General features: G+C 43.3%; 1 protein-coding gene across 3 annotated transcripts in view; it reads right to left on the reverse strand.

Moving 5' to 3' along the window:
- LOC130857558 (acyl-coenzyme A oxidase-like protein) overlaps positions 1–18001 on the reverse strand; it is a 109641-nt gene extending 91640 nt beyond the window's left edge. For all 3 annotated transcript variants that reach the window (XR_009054848.1, XM_057743315.1, XM_057743314.1), the window contains exons 1-2: positions 17901–18001; positions 2915–3068 (exon numbers count right to left, since the gene is read on the reverse strand). Coding sequence is in view for 2 of the 3 variants with exons in the window: in XM_057743315.1 (XP_057599298.1) it covers positions 2915–3068; positions 17901–17944 (198 nt within the window). In the remaining variant the exon portion in view is untranslated. The remainder of the gene's footprint in view (positions 1–2914; positions 3069–17900) is intronic.
- Between the last annotated feature and the right edge of the window lie 857 nt (positions 18002–18858).

The raw sequence follows: 18858 nt of genomic DNA on the forward strand, positions 1-18858 counted from the left end.
CTACACGGACAGATGCAAGAAAGGATTCCAAGCAAGAAGGTTGCAACAACCAACCGCAACCCCTTCCATTTTCATATAAAAGAAGCCTGAATTCTAACTCTCATGAGATAGTTCTTTGGGACACTAGTCCACCATCTTCTCGATCTGCTGGCTTTCTGAATAGTTTCCATCCCTTGCCCCAACAACTTGTCTCTTGATTTATTGGCTGTCATGCGACAAGCTGTACAAGCTTGGGCTCAGTAACACTTTCTGTCTTTATAGTCCAACCTCAGTTTACTCATTTGTAAAACAGCAATAAATTAGAACAGCTAATATTATCAAGCACCTACTACATGCCAAGCACCGTGGTGAAGGCTTTGTCTTTATGACTCAATCAGCTGCACAACACGGGTCTAGAGACTAAAGATGCCAGCTGAGTGCCTGCCTCAGGCAGCAGTGCGGTCAGCGTTAGTCCCTTCTCTTGGGTCTAATTCTGGCCTTTTTCCTTCAGTCACTTCCTCCCCTGCACCCTCACCTGGACCCAGCCCGGACCTGTCCCAGTGTCCCTAGATGCGCCACGCACTCCCAGACCTTCACCTGTGTGCAGGTATCCCTTTATCCGACAGGTACTCAGACCCCCATCCGGAAGCCTCTTGCTCATCCCTAAGGTGGTAAAATGACACTGCTTGGGGACCTTCCCCAGGTGTCCCTGAGCCTTCCCAGCCCCAGCTGCTGCAACAGGGCCTGCCATACCCGTCTGGGCTCTGTGTCCACATTTACGGTGGCAAGCAAAAGAGACCATGTGGTATTTCTTTTTCTCCAAATCCCCAGGGTAGGCACACCATAAAGATGTCAATGGCTGCTTCCTGGGTTCATAAGTTAACCCTCACCACTGCTGCAAAGGAAAGCTTATTCGCATTTTACGTATGGGGAAAACAAGGCATAGAGAAGGGAATAACTTTCCCATGGTCACAGCCAGGGTTGCTGGCTTCAGACCCAGTAAATGTGTGTTGAAATGAAATACATTTTTTTGAAGCAAGACCCACTTAGACCTACAGGCCATAAAAGAGGTGGTTTGCAGTACCATCTCAGCAGCCTCCAGACTCGTCCACACTTCACTCCTGGAGACCTGCCTGCAGAAGGTGAGGTGTATGAAAATAGAACTCAAAACAATTAGAAGAAGCTCATGCTTTTCTTTCAACAAATATTTATGTCTCTACAAATAGCTCTGGGCTAGGTGTTGGGTGGATAGGGGGTGGAGAGGAGAAAGGATGGAACAAGAATGGAAACCAGGGCCCTCTGCACCCGCTGCTGAGGAGCTACTGGGAAGCAAAGCACCTGAGGCAGTAGCACCTAGCGGGATTTCAGGGCTGGCACCCCAGCCTGCAAGAGCAGCCCTCCACGGTCAGCTTCTCTTCCATAATATGGAGGGTGGAGGGGTCATTTCTGCACTGCTGGGTGGCGCTGGGCAATGAAGGAGGGCCTGATGGGGCAGGGCCACTGGATGGGTGGAAACCAGCCCCCTGGCAGAGGCCTCCCACCATGTCAGGTCACTTAAGGTCCCTACCATTGTCCACCCACCCCCCCCAGCTGCCTCAGAGGACCCAGACTCCTGGCCCAATGTGCCCCAGCGCCAGCTGTCACTTTATTCCCTATTCTTCTTTTCCCGGTGGACCTCGACATCATCGCCACTGGCAAAGCAAGCATGTCCACCGCCACCACCATCACAGACACAGGACACATGCCTGACTAACTGAAGTCCCCTGCACCACACACACATCTTTACTCAGCCGCCGCAAGAGAAGTGACCACGCTGACTCTCAGGTGAGAGGACACAGAGGCTCTGATTCCCGGCCACATCGTTCATGCGTGAGAAACCGTGGGCTCTGCCGGTGGTGAAGGCCCAGCCCCTCCTCATCCCCGTGGACCCCAGCTCTGATGCTCTCCAGAAACTCATCCTCCCCTTTTATTTCTATAACTGCCCTTGACTTGCTCTTGACCCCTTCTCACTGAGGCTAACATTCTTCAACCTCCCCTTCAGGTTCAGAGCTACTATTTTTAAGCACATATTTGGTCAAGTTCAAGATTGAACTCAGGCCTAAAGCCCAAGAGGGGCTCCCTCCCTCCTACAGTGCCTGCTTCCGGCCCACATGATAGCGAGGTGCTGCGGTCCCTGGGGGTTGCCCACACAGGACTGCATCCGGGGCTGACCCTCAGATGCCACCAGAGCTGATGCTTGCAGCCATGCCATGCCACAGAGTCACAGGTCCAGATCCACACATCCCCCCAATCCTGTGCTCAGGGATGCCACTTGGGTCCCCCTTCTCACCAGCTCTGGGCTCCCACAGGGGTGCAGAGACTCTGGCATCCTGCATCCCACAGGCGCCCCCACTCTCAGGGTTGTAGAGGGATAGGGCACAGTGGATCTCAGAGTCCCCTCAACTCTCCAAAGATTCATACTGGGGTTTCTCACACCCCTCACTGCACAGTCTGGTCTGAGGCCTGGGCTAGGCACACACTAAACACGCTCCAAAAGCTTGGCATGTCCCCATCTGCCTCCTTCCCAGGGTAGAAACCCCTGGGTCATTTCCTGCATTCTCCCCAAGGGATTTAAACGTTGGAGCAGATCTTTCATCATCTGACCCCCTCTGGCCCTTTCCTATTACTCTCAACAACCACCACCACCAAGTTTCATGACATTTACTGCAGGCCTGCACCAGCCAAGCATTTTACAAGCAGGGTCTGTATCAGTCCTTGCAGCATCATAGAAGGTGGACATGCACAGATGACAAAATTAAGTGAGACATCCAGGGTCAGAAGGGCGGCTAGGGAGTTCACCTAGTTCCAAAGCCCACTAGCCACACGGTGCTCCCCTACACCTGTAACTATGCAAACCCTGGAGGACTGGTGGCCCTCGGGGCTCTCGGGAGCTCACCATGCCTCCGGTGCATTCTCGGCAGTCCTGTAGGCAGCTGATGTTCTCCCAGGTACTGTAGGCCTTCAGCCCTGCCACCAGCGCCTGCAGCGGGCGACTGTTGACAAGCTCCTTCCCTTGGGAGATGCCTTCGTCCAGAAGGACGCCTGCGTACCTGCAAGACAATCAGAGACTTGTGATGGATGCATTAGCGCCCCCAGCACATGTGCTCATAAGGGATACTGCCTTCATAATAAACCCCTTGTCTGGGTTTTGGTGTCGGTGTGCTCCTAAAATCAGTTTTCCCTTTTCTTTTCTGAAAGAGTTTGTGTAAAATTAGTATGTTTTCTCTTCTTAAATATTTGGTTGATTTCACCAGTAATGCCAGACAAACCTATTCAGGTTTTCTGTTTCTTTTTTTGTCACTTTTGGTACTATGTATCCTTCAAGAAATTTGTCAGTTTCATATATGTTGTTAAATGTATTGGCATTACATTGACATTACATCAATAACAATAACAACGATATTTGATTTTATCCTTTCAGTGTCGGTGGGATCTATAGTGATGCCCTCTCTTTTATTCTAGATACTGGTAATTTGTGTCTATTTTTTTCCAGATCATTCTAGCTAAAGGTCTTTCAATTTTATTTATTTATTGAAAGAAAAAAATAGTTTTGTGCTTAATTATTTTTTCTCTAGTCTTTGACCATTTCTTATTTCATTGATTTCTGCCCTCATTTGATTTTTCTGTCTACTTACTTTGGGTTTAGTTTGTCCCTCTTTTTCTAGCTTCTTAAAATAGAAATTTACAACACTGGCTTTAGCCCTTTCTTCTTTTCTAATGTAAGTATTTAAAGGTATACATTTTCCTCTGAGCACTGCTTTAGTTGCATACCACAAATTTTGATATGCTGTATTTCATTTTCATTTTGTTCAAAATATTTTCTAATTTCCCTGTGATTTCTTCTTTGACCTATGAATTATCTGTGTTGTTTAGTTTTCTAATATGTAAGGATGGATTCCAGATATTTTTCTGTTATTAATTTTTAATTTCATTTCATTATAATCAGAGAACATACTTTGTATGATTTCAATCTTTATAAATCTACATCGTTTGTCTCAATACATGTTCTGTGTGCACTTCAAAAGAGTGTGTATTCTGCTCTTGTTGGGTAGATTGTTCAATAAATGTCATTACACCATTCATTATTAATGTTGTTCCTATGATTTACAGCATTACTAGTCTTCTGTCTGTTTATTACATCGATTATTCAGAAAGAAGGACTGATGTCTGCAACTATAATTTTGGTTTTGTTAATTTTTCCTTTGAGTACTTCCCATTTTTGCTTCATGTATTTTGATGCTATTTTGTGGAATCCACATACATTTAGATTGTTATGTCTTCTTGATGAGTAGACTGCTTTATCATTATGGAGTGATCCTCTATATCTCTGGTTATATTCCATTTTCTGAAGTCTACTTTATCTAACTTTAGTATATCCACTCCAAGTCTTTTATGGTTAATGTCTGCAGGTGTAAATTATTTATTCTCATACTTTTAACCTATTTGTCTTTAATTTTAAGTGGGTTTCTTATAGAAAGCATCTAGTTCAGTCTTAATTTATCACATCTGACAATCTGGAAATAGGAGTGTTTAAATCATTTACACTCTGTAATTATTAACGTGATTGAGTTTAAACCTATTATCTTACAATTTTTCCTCTATTTATCCCATATGTTCTTTTCCCTCTGCTCCTGTCTTCTTTTGATTAATTGAATAATCTATAATATTCCACTGTTAGATCTTAAACTGTATTACTCATTTTTTTCAGCAATTTTTCTATGGCCTAAAACATGCATTTTTAACTTATCACATTTTTCCCTCAATGTTATACCACATCAAGGATAATATAAGAACCTTACAACAATATATAATTCCTTTTCATTCTCCCATCCATTACGTCACTGTTGAGACAAAAATATATTCTACATCTGTTATAAACTTCATTGCTATTTTTGCTTTAAACAAACAGTTTATCCTTTTTTTCCTTATCAACATTACTGAGGGTTGATTTATTCCCAAGAGATTGCATTATTCAAAATGCACCATTTAAAGAGTTCTGACAGCTCTATGTACCCATGAGAACACCACCACAATCAAGCTACAGAATATTTCTAACTCTTTTCAGAAAATTCCTCACCCCTTTTTGCAAGCCATCCCTTACTGCACCCCCATCTCCAGACAACTGCTGACCAGCTCTTTGTCAGTATGAACCAGCTTGCATTTTACATGGATGGGATTATACAGTGCATGTTATGTCCTGCTTCTTTCAATCAGCTTACTGTCTTGAGATTCATCCATCCAATTTGAACCATGTATTAGTAGTTGTTTCTTTTTATTGCTGACTAGAATTCCATTCTACGCAATGTACGTATTACATTTCATTTATGCCTTCACTTGTTGATGAACATTTTCGTTATTTCTAGTTTGGAGCTATTACAAATAAAGCTGCTATGAAAATCCATGTGAAAATCTTAGAGGAGACATACGTCATCATTTCTCTCGAGTAAATATGTAGGAGTGAAATGACTGGGGCCTATGGAAGATGTATTTTTAAGAAACTGCCAAACAATTTTCCAAAGTAGTTGTATAATTTTACATTTGCCACCAGCAGTGTATAGGAATCCTAGTTGTTCCACGAGCCTGCCAACAAGCCGTCTTTACAGTCCTTTTATTTATTTTTTTTTTATTTATTTAATATTTTTAGAATTTTATTTATTTATTTATTTATTTTTATTTTGGGGCTGCATTGGGTCTTCACTGCTGCACGCAGGCTTTCTCTAGTTGTGGTGAGCAGGGGCTACTCTATTGTGATGAGCAGGCTTCTCATTGCAGCGGCTTCTCTTGTTGCAGAGCATAGGCTCTAGGTGTGCGGGCTTCAGTAGTTGCAGCATGCAGGCTCATTAGTTGCGGCTTGCAGGCTCCAGAGAACAGGCTCAGTAGTTGTGGCACACGGGCTTTGTTGCTCTGCGGCATGTGGGGTCTTCTGGGACCAGGGACTGAACCCATGTCCCCTGCATTGGCAGGTGGATTCTTAACCACTGAGCAACCAGGGAAGTCCCCTGCAGTCCTTTTAATTTTAGTCATTCTAGTGGATGTGTAGTCATAACCCTCATGGTTTGAACTTGCATTTCCTGGATAACTAATGATCATAAAACATCTTTTCATGTGTCTATTGCCTGACTGTACAATCTTCTTTTGTTAAGTATCTACTCAAATCTCTTGCCTATGTTCTATTGGCTTACCCATCTTATTTTTAGTTGAGTTTTATTTTTAGTGTTCTTTACATATTCTGGATTATAACCCATTGTCAGATATACACATTACAAATATTCCCTCCCATTCTGTGGCTTGCCTTTTTGTTTCCTTAATGGCAAAGATTGATTTTGGCTCAAGGTATTTACCTTCTTCCCTCTATAAGATTACCTTATAATGTCTAAACATCTTTGTTTCCTCAATAAAACCTGCACATGCAAAAGATGCTGCACTGGGCCTCATCCTATAGCAAGCAAGAAAGGCCATGTAACTGAAACCATTGAGCTGGGCAAATTGAGAAAACATGGAAACCATCATCTGTTTAGTCACACTTGGATGAAAAGAAGCCTAATTGTGTGGAGCAACTACCAAAAGCAAAGAGCTTCTGCATTTATCATCTAACTTGGTCCTCACAAGGACCAACAACCGTATGAAATAGGAAATCATATGCCCACTCTGCAGATGGGGAAACTGAGGTTCAACTGAGATTACCTACCTAAGTCAAGGTCTCAAGTGTGTTAGGACAGAGCTAGAATTCAAACCCATGGCTCTCCAACCCTAAATACCATTCTCTTTTCATTATAAGTGATGTGCATGTCAGTAACCTGAGGAAGTTAATAGCATTCTAAACCTATACTATAGTCACCCATGTCCTGGGCTGTGGCTGCAATAAAATGATGCTTAGAGAATCCCAGATCTAGTCATTGAAAAAAATGTATATATGATTCCCCGCCGACCTCCCCAAACAAAGACACACACACACACACACTCCTAGATGTTCCCCAGGGTAGATATGGGTGTGAAGTAAGAAATAAATCAGCTAAGAAAAGAAAGAATCATGAGACTCTCTTAGCAGAGATCTGGTGATATTTCTCTGCAATGCTGGTCTGTGATTTTACTTAATGCTGACAGGACACAGGCCCTGCTGAGGAAGAGCCGCCATCTGCCAGACAGAGGTTCCCCTAGCAGCGCTTATCCACTCTCAAACCCTCATGTCTGCTCTGCCAAGGAGATCTGAGAAACCCTTCTGTGTTCAGGGTGTGTAAGAGTCCAAGAGGCACATGTCTTAAGAAAGTCTGATACAAGAAACTCAGAGGTGCCCAGAAAATGAATTAGCAAATAGGGATTCTGTGGCAGAAACAGTCCTCATTTCCAAACCTATTTATTTAACAGGTAATGCCTCTAGAAACATGAAGTATTCGCTTACAGGTTATGTCCACTTGAAGAATTAGGACCCACCATCGCGGCAAGACTCATGAGGAAAGCAGATGGAGTAGCTCTAAAACTGTTAAGTCAGCAAGAGGGCAGGATTCAATTTACAAAAATCTGTATTACATGAAAAGAGTAAACAAGACTTTTCAGCACTAAGAGATCAACATGATATTAACAACACAGTTCGGTAGTATCATAAACTACTATAAATACTATGAAATACTATATGTGATATTTGATATATAGTTACAGGTAGTCTTCATTTGGCCGAAGAACTCTAAGGGACTTAACTACCCTGAACTCCATTTTTCGATAAGGACAGGACTTTGGTGAATTTCTGAAACTATGAAGTATCACTCCATCAATTCATTTATTCAACAAATATCAATGAGATCTTCCTTTGCGCCAGGCACAGCTTTAGGTAGGTACTATGGAGACATCCATTAAAAAACAAAGAGAGAACTCTGTTGCGTTCTCACGAGATATTAAATGAGTTACTCAATGTAAAAACCTTAGGACAGTGCCTGGTATGTGGTATGCAATTGAATATGAGTTAGCTATTGTCTTAATTTTATCCTCACAGGTGCTGGGAAAAAAGAGTAGGACTGGATCCAGTGTAAAGAGAGCTGCGCGATGGGGCTGTGGCCCCCCCGGCCTGGAACCCAGCTTGGACTGCTGAGCTGCCCACTTGGGCTGGAATAAATAACAGGAGAGGCAAACCCAAAATACTCCTTTTGGCTGGCACACCACACACATTGATTTTTTTTTCTAAGTTGTTGGTCACTTTCTAAGCTAGGAAGTTCATTTTTGTAGCAAATCCCACTAGATGATTCCAAAGGGAGATTTCAGCGACCAACCACCCTGGCCCACGAGCCCTGGAGTCCGCCAAGAGTGATGTAATCACACAAGATCATCTCATTCAGCTGAGCTGGAGAATCCCATGCAGAGAGCCAGGCACTCTTAGGCATGGAGATGCCAAATTAAAAACCCACGATTTCTATGCTGGGAGAATTCATCACCACGAACCAAGAGTAATGGTGCAATGAAAAAAGGAGCCCAGGGTGCTGCTCCCAGAGGCTTACAAAGGGCTCTTGATGCCAGGAGGGGCTCAGGGAAGAGGGTGATTTGGAGGAGATGACGACCTGAACTGTGTCTCAAAGGATGAATGTGACGTACCAGGTGATGGGAGGCAAGGACACAAGAAGTGACGGGGCAGGGTGGGGAGGCAGCCTGCAAGAAAGGCCGCAGCAGGGAAGAGGCTGAGCACAGGGTGGAGGACAGAAGACACGCCAGGTGGGTGGGGGATGGCAGGAGCCAGGCAGGGGAAGGAGCCCCGAGGCCACAAGAGGGAGCAAGTTTCATCCAATACAGAAGACGTGGGCAGTATGGTACTTGCGGAGAACGGATTTAATGAGGGCCAGACTGGACGTGAGGGGGCAGGGAGGCAAGAGAGGGAGCTGGGGAGGGTCCAGGCGAGATGCCTGGTACAGTGAATTTTGAGTGGTTTCAAGGTAGGAGGGAAAATCACCAGAATGCGGTAACTGGCAGGATGTGGGCGGAAAGTTTGAGGCGTCTTGGGCTGATGGCACAACAGTAACTAACAGTTATCGAGCATGTATTCCCGCCACAATCGTTAATTACTGTCACCATCGGTGAGTGAGAACACAGAGGGCTTCAGTTTGCAGGTCCTGTAAGACCTGGATGCTAGGGGCCCCAGGCACGGCGCTGGGCCAGGATACACAGGCAGGGCACCAGAGCCTCAGCAGTGGGAAGCAGGTCCACAAAGGTTAATAAGTGACCCAAGGATGGGCACCCACAGCCAAAGGGCAAGTAGGAATCCTCCCTGGCCACATGGCCCCCCAGGCAGGGCTGTGACTGTTCTGTTGTCTGCCACGTCCTCAGGGCCCAGAGAGGGACCTGACACATAGGTGGTGTGATGAGGGCAGGAGGGGACAGCTCTGCAGCTCTGGAGAGAGAAGTTAGGTAGGAAGCCCTGGCGGGCTCCGCAGGCGGCCGTCCATCACCTGGAACAGACGCCTCCACTGAGCCAGCCCCCTCCCCACTGAGCTGGCTCTGACTGGCAGCTGGGCAGCCACTGGCGAGTCGGGTCCCACCTCTTCCAGAGTAAACAGGCGCCAAAGGACATCCGGTTCCATCCCCTCCTCGTCAAGGCCAAGAGAACATGAGTGGGGTGGGGTAGGGAGGGGTGGGGTCAGGGGGGCGAGGGGCTCACTAAGGGCCAAGCAGGTCCTTCCCCGATCCCCCGGTCTCCAGGCTTGTGGAGGTGATGGACAAGGAAGGGGATCAGGAGCTGAGTCTGCTTGCTGACCCGCTCTTGTCAAACCCCAGACGAGGCAGCACAAGCTCCATGCGGCAGGGACCACGTCCGACTCCAGCAGGACTGCCAGATTCAACACACAGAAACAGAGCACGCCCAGTAAAATCTGAATTTCAGATAAACAATGCATAATTTTTAGTTTAAGGGCACACTCCCTGTGGCAGTCGTGGGGGCACACTTGCACTGCAAAATTGTGCGTTGGCCATCTGAAACTCAGAGTTAACGGGGAGGCGGTATTTTACCTGGCGGCCCTACTAGCAAGGTGCCGTGTGGTTGCTGAAGACACGAATATATGTGAGGTGCCCTAGGAGAGGCTGTCCCATTTCACTTCCTTGACCTGCTTTTTACTGCGACGTGAAGCTCTGACTATTCGTGCCTCTGTCACATCAGATGGGATGAGAGACAGGGCCTCTGACCTTGGCTAGTGGCCTATTTTTCCCACTCATCTAACTCCAGCCACATACATCTGCACATCTGGACTCTCCTGGGTGTTTCTCTGCACTTGATTGGAACACAATGCATTGAACAAACATCTAATTCATCAAACCTCAAGTTACCCAGACCCTGAAACTGAAGCCGGTCGACCGGCAGAATTATGTCTACGGGAACCGGGAGATAGGACCTACAACCAAAGTTTGGTAACCTTAGCTTTTAAAAAGTGGGGTGTGCAGGGGGGAGAGGGACTTAGCATTAAATTTTGTCACATAACAACCAACCTCGTTAAAATATTTCCTCACCAGCTGGAGGAGAGGCAACAGGCGTGGTAAATGAGAAACAGGAAAGCCAGGATATGTCACAGAAACACCAACTTCTCCGGGGATTGTTTCAGCACGCAGACAACCGCTCCCCACAGTTGAAGCACTTCGTGCTGGGGATTCCTTGAACCAGATTTTCAGCGGGTCAACCCCCTACTGCCATGGAGGGGGCGGGTAGGGCAAAATAAGGGCAAGGAGCAACGGAGCCATGAGGGAGACCCTGGACTAAGCCAGAGACCACAGAGGGCACAGAGGAGGTGAAGGTCAAGAAAATCCGGAAGGTCCTGGGGTCAGTTAGACTGACAGTGTGTGCCTGATGTGTCCTGTTCAACCGGCACATGGTAAGGGCTCTGTGAGTTTTTATGTGCTAGTTAATTTCCACTTGTTACCTCTCCTTTCTCCCCTGAAACCTAAGACTAGAACAGTGATCTCTGTTTCTCTCATGTTGGCCTTTGAGGAGCGTCACCCTAAAATCAAGAGAAACTTTAATGTTTATTGATAGTGACAACACAGTTCTTACAAAAGCAAGGTAAATGATGCTTACATCAATCTAAAAAATAAAAGTGGAAAAAATGTTGATACATATAACACTTTTGTTACATACAAAGATGGGTGTATATACGTGTATATATATCTATAAACATATATACACATAAATACAAATAGGTATTTTTATACATTATAAATGAAGACTGCATAGTGCCTCTTTGTTATCTGGTCTAGTAACTTCTTGTGCCATGGATGTGTAAATAGTGGATTAAGAAGTGAATGCATAGGGAACTTCCTAGGTGGCACAGTGGTTAAGAATCTGCCTGCCAATGCAGGGGACACGGGTTTGAGCCCTGCTCTGGGAAGATTCCACACGCCACGGAGCAACTAAGCTGGTGCGCCACAACTATTGAGCCTGTGCTCTAGAGCCTGTGAGCCACGACTATTGAGCCCATGTGCCACAACTATTGAAGCCCACACGCCTAGAGCCTGTGCTCCACAACAAGAGAAGCCACTACAATGAGGAGCCAGCGCACCACAATGAAGAGTAGCCCCCGCTCGCAGCAACTAGAGAAAGCCTGTGTGCAGCAACGAAGATCCAACACAGCCAATAAATAAATTACATAAATTAATTAATTAAAAAAAGAGGTGAATGTATAGGGACTTCCCTGGCAGTCCAGTGGTTAAGACTTTGCCTTCCACTGCAGAGGGTTACGGGTTCGATCCCTGATCAGGGAACTAAGACCCCACATGCCTCAGGGCCAAAAAACCAAAACATAAAACAGAAGCAATATTGTAACAAATTCGATAAAGACTTTAAAAATGGTCCACCTCAAAAAAAAAAAAGTGAAGGTATAGACAGCCTTGTCTCTTCATAATAGTCACAAGTTCCATTGGGGAAAAGATTCAAAGAAGAATTTTGTTTGCCTTTGGCATGCATGCAAAACATTGTTAGGTTTCACTGTCAGATTATCTTGATCCAATATACATGTTCATGATAATTTAATACTGCTGCTTCTTGACTATTAGTGAAATTTATTTTCAGGTCACACTAGGAAACTCCCTAAAAAGTTCCTGAGAACCTGGGGAGGTTCTCAGCTCTGGCTACTCATAAGAATCACCAAAGAGCTTGAGTACACACACTCCAGATTCCTTGAGATGCTCCCTAGACCAGGTGAATTCGAATTGTGGGAGTGGGTGCCAAGAGTCTGTAGTTTTTAAAAAGCACATCAAAGAACCACTGAAAACCAACCTATGTGTCAAGCCTTATCTGGCTTAGTTGAAGCAAGGCTGGAAGGAGAAGGCCAAAAGGGGTATATGGGGTGAGGGACACTGTAGAGAGTTAGTGACAACTTCGGGTGGAATCAATGAGGTTAAAAGAAATGTCACAGGGTTAAGATATAAAAGGATACCGGAGATTTTTGCTCCCTTAATAACAGCAAGAAAAATAGTGGATAAAATAAAAATCATATTTTCCTAGAGAGCTGTCAAAGAACAAAGGCTGCAGGGAGGCTTGATGAGCCGAATTCCAGGGAGGAACCAGCCCTTTTTAGCACATTGGATGTTGTGTATGAAAGAAACAGAGAACTTGAAGACAGTTCTGTGGACATTATCCAAATTGAACTATAGAGGAAAAAAAGAATATAACTTCAGTGACATGCAGGACAATACGAAGCAGTTTAACATCTGTGTAGGAAGGAAAGAAAGAATGGGGTAGAAAAAAGTATTTAAAGAAATAATGGCCAAAATATTTCCAAATTTGATGAAAAACTTCAACCCACAGATCCCAGAGGCTCCACAAACTCCAAACAGCACAGACACACAAAACCACAAAACCACACCTATGCCAACATAATCAAACTCTGAACATCAAAGAAAAAGAGAAAATCTTAAAAGCAGTTAAAGTGGGAATATATGTATATATGAGGAATATAGGGAAACAGCCAGAAAAATGATGGCTGTTTTCTCATGAGAATCAAGGAATCAAGAAGCCTATAGAGTGAGATCATTAAGGTGCTTGAAGAAAAATAAACTATCAACCCAGAACTCTGCATATACTGGCAATATCTTTTTTAAAAAAGGAGAAATAAAAACTTTCTCAGAAAAAATGGGGAGAATTTGCTGCTAGCAGACCTATTCTACAAGAAATATTAAAAGTTCTTCAGGCAGAACAAACATGGTATCAATTAGAAATTTGGATCTATGCAAGTAAATTAACAGTGTTGGCAATTGAATAAAGGCAAAATAAAATTCAATTTTACTTATTTTTAATTGCTTTCAAACATAACTATGTAAAAGAAAAACAGTAGCTATGTATTGTGTATTTGCAGCATGTTTTAAAGTAAATTATGTGACAATAGCAGAAAAAAGGATGGGAGGGAAGAATTGGGAATATGCTGTTTAAGGTCCTTACACTACACAGGAAGCAGTACAATAGTTCAACGTAGTCTCTAATTCACTAAAGATGTGTACTGTAAACCCTGGGTCAACAATTAAAATATTTCCAAAAGAACTATAAATAATGTCAATCAAAGAGATAGAATGGAATAATAAACAATATTCATTTAATCTAAGAGCAGGCAGGATACAAAGGAAAAAGAAACAAAAAAACAGATGGGAAAAGTAAAATCAGCTATCAATATGGATTTTAATCCAAACATATCAACAATCACTTTAAACGCAATTGGTCTAAACACACCAGCTAAAAGTCAGATATTTTCAAGTTGGATAAAAAAACAAGACCTAACTATCCTCTGTTTTACAAAGAAACCCACTTTAAAAATATAGCCAGGTTAAAAATAAACATATGAAAAAAAGATGTACCATTTTTAAAACACTAAACAAAAGGAACCTGGAGTAGCTATATTAATATGACAAAATAGACTTCAGGACAAGGAATATTACATGTATATGCATCCTAAAAAAGTCAAAATACTTGAGACAAAAACTAACAAAACTGAAAGAAGAAATAGACAAATTTATAGTTATAGTTGGAAACGCCAACCCCTTTCTCTCAACCATTGATAGAACAAGTAGGCAGAAAATCAGAAAAGTTGTGTATGATCTGCAGAGCACAACCAACCAACTTAATTGACATTTATAGAACTATTGTCCCAACTATAACGGAATACATTTTCTTCTCAATGTGGAATGTGTTAGATGTGTGTGTGTGTGTGTGCGCGTGTGTGTGTGTTCTGGGCCTTAAATTTGAAAGAAATCCTTCATAAGATGTCCTTGGACCATGATAGTACTTCTAAATAACAAAGCACTCAAAGCAGAAGTCTCAAGGAAAATTGTAAACTCTTTTGGGGACTTCAATGGTGGTCCAGGGGTAAAAAATCCATCCTGCAATGCAAGGGACACGAGTTCAATCCCTGGTCAGGGAACTAAGATCCGACATGCCGCAGGGCAACTAAGCCCGTGCGACACAACTACTGAGCCTGCATGCCTTAACTACTGAGCCCGTGGGCTGCAAACTACAGAGCCCACGCACTCTGGAGCCCGTGCACCACAACTAGTGAGAGAAAACCCACACGTCACAGCTAGGGAGAAGCCTGCACACCACTGCGAAGAGCCCACACACCGCAACGAAGATCCCATGTGTTGCAACTAAGACCCGACACAGCCAAAAATAAATAATAAAAAGGAAAAGAAGTAAACTATTTTATACTGAATGAAAATACAACATACCAAAAGCAGAGGGATGCAGCCAGAGCAATGCTTAGAGAGAAGTTTTAGTATTAAATGATTAGGCAAGAAGAAAGTTCTCAGAGCAGTAACCTAACCTCTCACCTTAAGAAAGAGAGAGAGAATAAATTAAAGCAAAGCAAGTAGAAGGAAAGAAATAACAAGCATTGGAGCAGATATGAAGAAAATTAAAAGCAGAAAAACAATAGAGAAAATCAATCAGATCAAATCTGTTTTTTGAAAAAAAAGCAACGAAATTGACAAACCTATACAAACTGATGAGGGAGAGAGAGAACAAAATATCAGGAATGAAAGAGAGGAAATCATTACTGATTCCACAGACATTAAAAGGATGATAAAGGAATACCACAATCAACACTATTGCCATAAGTTTAACAAATTAGATGAAATAAATAACAATCCATTCAAGAAGATATAGGTAATCAAGAAGAATACCATATGTATTAAAATCTACAAACAAGATTGTAGATCAACATGCTAAAGTAAATAATATTTCCATATACTAGAAATAAACAGCTGTACCAAAGAAAAGTAAAATGCTTAGGTATAAACATAGCAAAATATGTGCAGAATCTGTGTCTTGCAAACTATAAAACACTGAAGCTAGAAATCTAAGAAGATCTTTAAAAATGGAGAAGTACACGGTGTTCATGAATTAGAAGTCTCGACATTAAGAAGTCAGTTCTCCCCAGTTGATCTACAGATTCAACACAATCCCAAGCAAAATGCCACCCATCTTTCTTGCAGATATTTACAAGATGATTCGAATGTGTATAAGTGAAGGCAAAAAGGCATGAGAAAAGCTGAAACAATTCTGAAAAAGAACTCACATTACCCAATTTCAAGACAAATCAAAATTTACAGCTATCAAATCAAAATTAAAAACTATTGCTCTGATCAAGACACTTTCAAAAGAATAAAAGCAAAAGTGATAGACTGGGAGAAATGATGCCAAAGAATCTATCCAGAATATAAAAAGAACTCTGACACTCAACATAAGAAAATAAACACCCCAATTTAAAAATGGGTGAAAGATCTGAACTGATACTCCACCGAAGAAAATATACAGATACTAAAGAAGCACATGAAAAGATGTTCAACATCATTAGTTATTAGGGTAATAAAATTACAACTATTAGAAAGACCAAAAAAAGCTAAAATTAAAACAAAGCAAAACCTGATCATAACAATGGCTGTCAAGGATGCAAAGCAAGTGGCACAGTGTTTAAGAATCTGCCTGGCAATACAGGGGACACCAGTTCAAGCCCTGGTCCGGGAAGATCCCACATGCTGCAGAGCAACTAAGCCTGTGCACCACAACTACTGAGCCTATGCTCTAGGGCCCGCAAGACACAACTACTGAGCCCACATGCCACAACTACTGAAGCCTGTGTGCCTAGAGCCAGTGCTTCGCAACAAGAGAAGCCACCACAATAAGAAGCCCGCGCACCGCAACAGAGTAGCCCCTGCTTGCTGCAACTAGAGAAAGCCCGTGCACAGCAACAGACCCAATGCAGCCAATAAAAATTAATTTTTTTTTAAAAAGTATGCAGAGCAACTGGAACTCTCATATATTGCCCGAGAGTATAAAATGGTACTACCTCTCTGAGAAACAGGTAATTTCTTATAAAGTTAGACATACACATACCCAACACCCAGCAAGTTCTCTCTAGGCATTTACCATAAGAAAAATGAAAAACTTGTGTTAGAATATTCACTGTGGCTTATTCCTGTTAGCGAAAAGCCTGGAAACAACCTGAATGTTCATCAGTGAGAGAAACAGATTTTTAAAATTGTGGTTATTTCATTGAATGTTATTACTCAGCAATAGAAAGTAAACTCTCAACAACACTGAGGAACATCAAGACATTCCACTGAATGAAATAAACTGGACACACCCACAAAGACATACTTCATGATTCTGTTTATATGAAGGTCAAGAACAGGCAAAAACAAGCTATTGGGATTAAAAATCAGAAAGGCAGTCTCTGCTGCAGTGGTGAGTGGGACGACTTACAAAGGGGTCCGAGGGAACCTTGTGGAGTGATGGAAATGTCTTACATTCGGGTTGAGTGTTCATTACACCAGTGTATGTGCTTGTCAAAACTCATCCAACGCTAAAATCTGTGCATTTTACGATATGCAAATTAAACCTCAAAAGACTCCAAAACATTTTAAGGAAGATATTAGATGTGAGTGATTTACGTTTTCTTCCAGGTGGTTTGGATCAATTTGTAGTGTTGCTACCACAGCTCGTCTGTAGGATTCACTGTTCACACAGCCCAGGATCCCAGCCTTGAGTGCATGAGGGCAGAGGGGCGCCCACCCAAGCTCCCCCCAGCCAGGCTAGCAGCAGCCGGGCAGCCTCACAAGCCAGCAGTACATGGGATGGGCAGAGTGTTCCCAATCACCTTCTTTTCATGAACCCTTACACCAGCTTACCCATCAGTGTGGTCAATTCCACACACATGCCAATTCTAAATTATTCAGAAATTAATTCTTGTAGTTCACACAAGCAGCAGGATTGCACGGGGAGGAAAGAACACAGATGAGGGTCCAAAGTCTGGCGTTACATTGCCGGCCCACCTACTCCTGGACCCTGTGATCTTAGGCAAATCCCCAAATTTCTGATCTTCACAAGGTGGCGATGACACACAACTGCCCAGGCAACAGCTAGGCTTCTGAGACAAAGAGAAGAGCCAGCTGTAAACTGTGAAGTTCCGTGTGAATTTACAGTACAGTTACGGCTCTTTTATTCAATAGCCTGATGCCTGTCACCACATGTACACACCTTGAGCTTTTTTGAACATATTAGTAAAATTAGAACTTTTTTCAGAGATAGAGAAATTTTAGCTGTTTGAGTCTCTTTCTTTTAGAAACTCTGGAGGGACATCGGTTTGAGTCTTCCCAGATTCTTGGTGGAGCCCGTTCATCAGGGTATGCAGACTACCAAGATTCAGAGGTCAGGTTTAACCTGAGCACCGGATTTTAACCGCACCCTCTTTTGTGTTCGCGGTTAAAAGTAGATTTTAAAAAGATGAAAAATAATAGAAAATAATAAAAATTAAAAAAACTTTTACAAAAGAAAAAAAGTGAAACCCCTGCCTGCCTCTCCTGTGTCCAACCCTCCTGTTAATTCCAGAGCTGCAGACTCACCTCGAGAGGGCAAACCCCTAGAGCCATCTCACCTGCTGGCGAAGGTCAGGGCCAAGGCCGTGGCCAAATGAGGCATCAGCCGCAGGGTCTGTGTTTGGTGCTCAATAATTTTGACCTCTTCCTTGGCTTTGGGCCCAAACTGCCTCCGGCTAGAGAGAGTCAAACAGACACAATTTTACCGAAATCCCATAGGCAACAATATCCCACACAGCCATTCGCCTTTCAAATACATCAGAATACAGAAGGCCTGAGTCTCCTAGAACGTAGTTAAGAAAATAAGATGGCAAAAGCTTCTGAAGACAGTGCAACAAAAAGTTTTTTACCTCCTCTGGAAATGAACCGTCCCACCATGCAGTATTTTTAAAACGGTGTATCTTCTTAATACACAGAGTAAGTTTTACTCTTTAACATTTACATGGCATTTTATAGTTCCTAGTGCCCTGTGATCATTAATTATTCAGGTTTACTAAGTTCCTGACATCATTAATAGGACGGGAGCAATACCCTAGCACATATTTCAAAAGGACAGTCTCAACAAGGAGGTAATGCCTACCCCGGTGTTTCTGTCCGATTCACAGGCAGGCCATTATTTTCCGCCCACCTAAATCCCCCTTGCAGTTCCTCATGGAAAAGGTGTTCTCCACATCCTGCCCTAAACCCCGTGCCCTGTGGACAGCACTGCCTTTCGCTCTGATGCAGCTGTGTAGGGGTGAACAGAGGCCCTGCTAGGAGCCGATTGCGAAGTGGTGTGGAATTTTCCCCGGGCGTCACCCGTTGATTAATCTTACAGGATCTCACGGCTGCAGAAAGCTAGAGCCCGGTGTGTCCAGGTCACCCCTCTGCCCCATGCAGGCTGATGCTCTACAGTCCTGGGCTTCGCAGCCTCCCTTCTGTGAACAGCTCCAACCTTCATGCCTATTTCTGAAACATTTCACACACACACACGTACACCATGCACGCACACACACATGCATCGTGCTAGGCTATCCA

The sequence above is a fragment of the Hippopotamus amphibius genome, chromosome 7 (assembly GCF_030028045.1).
Source record: "Hippopotamus amphibius kiboko isolate mHipAmp2 chromosome 7, mHipAmp2.hap2, whole genome shotgun sequence".
NCBI lineage: Eukaryota > Metazoa > Chordata > Mammalia > Artiodactyla > Hippopotamidae > Hippopotamus > Hippopotamus amphibius.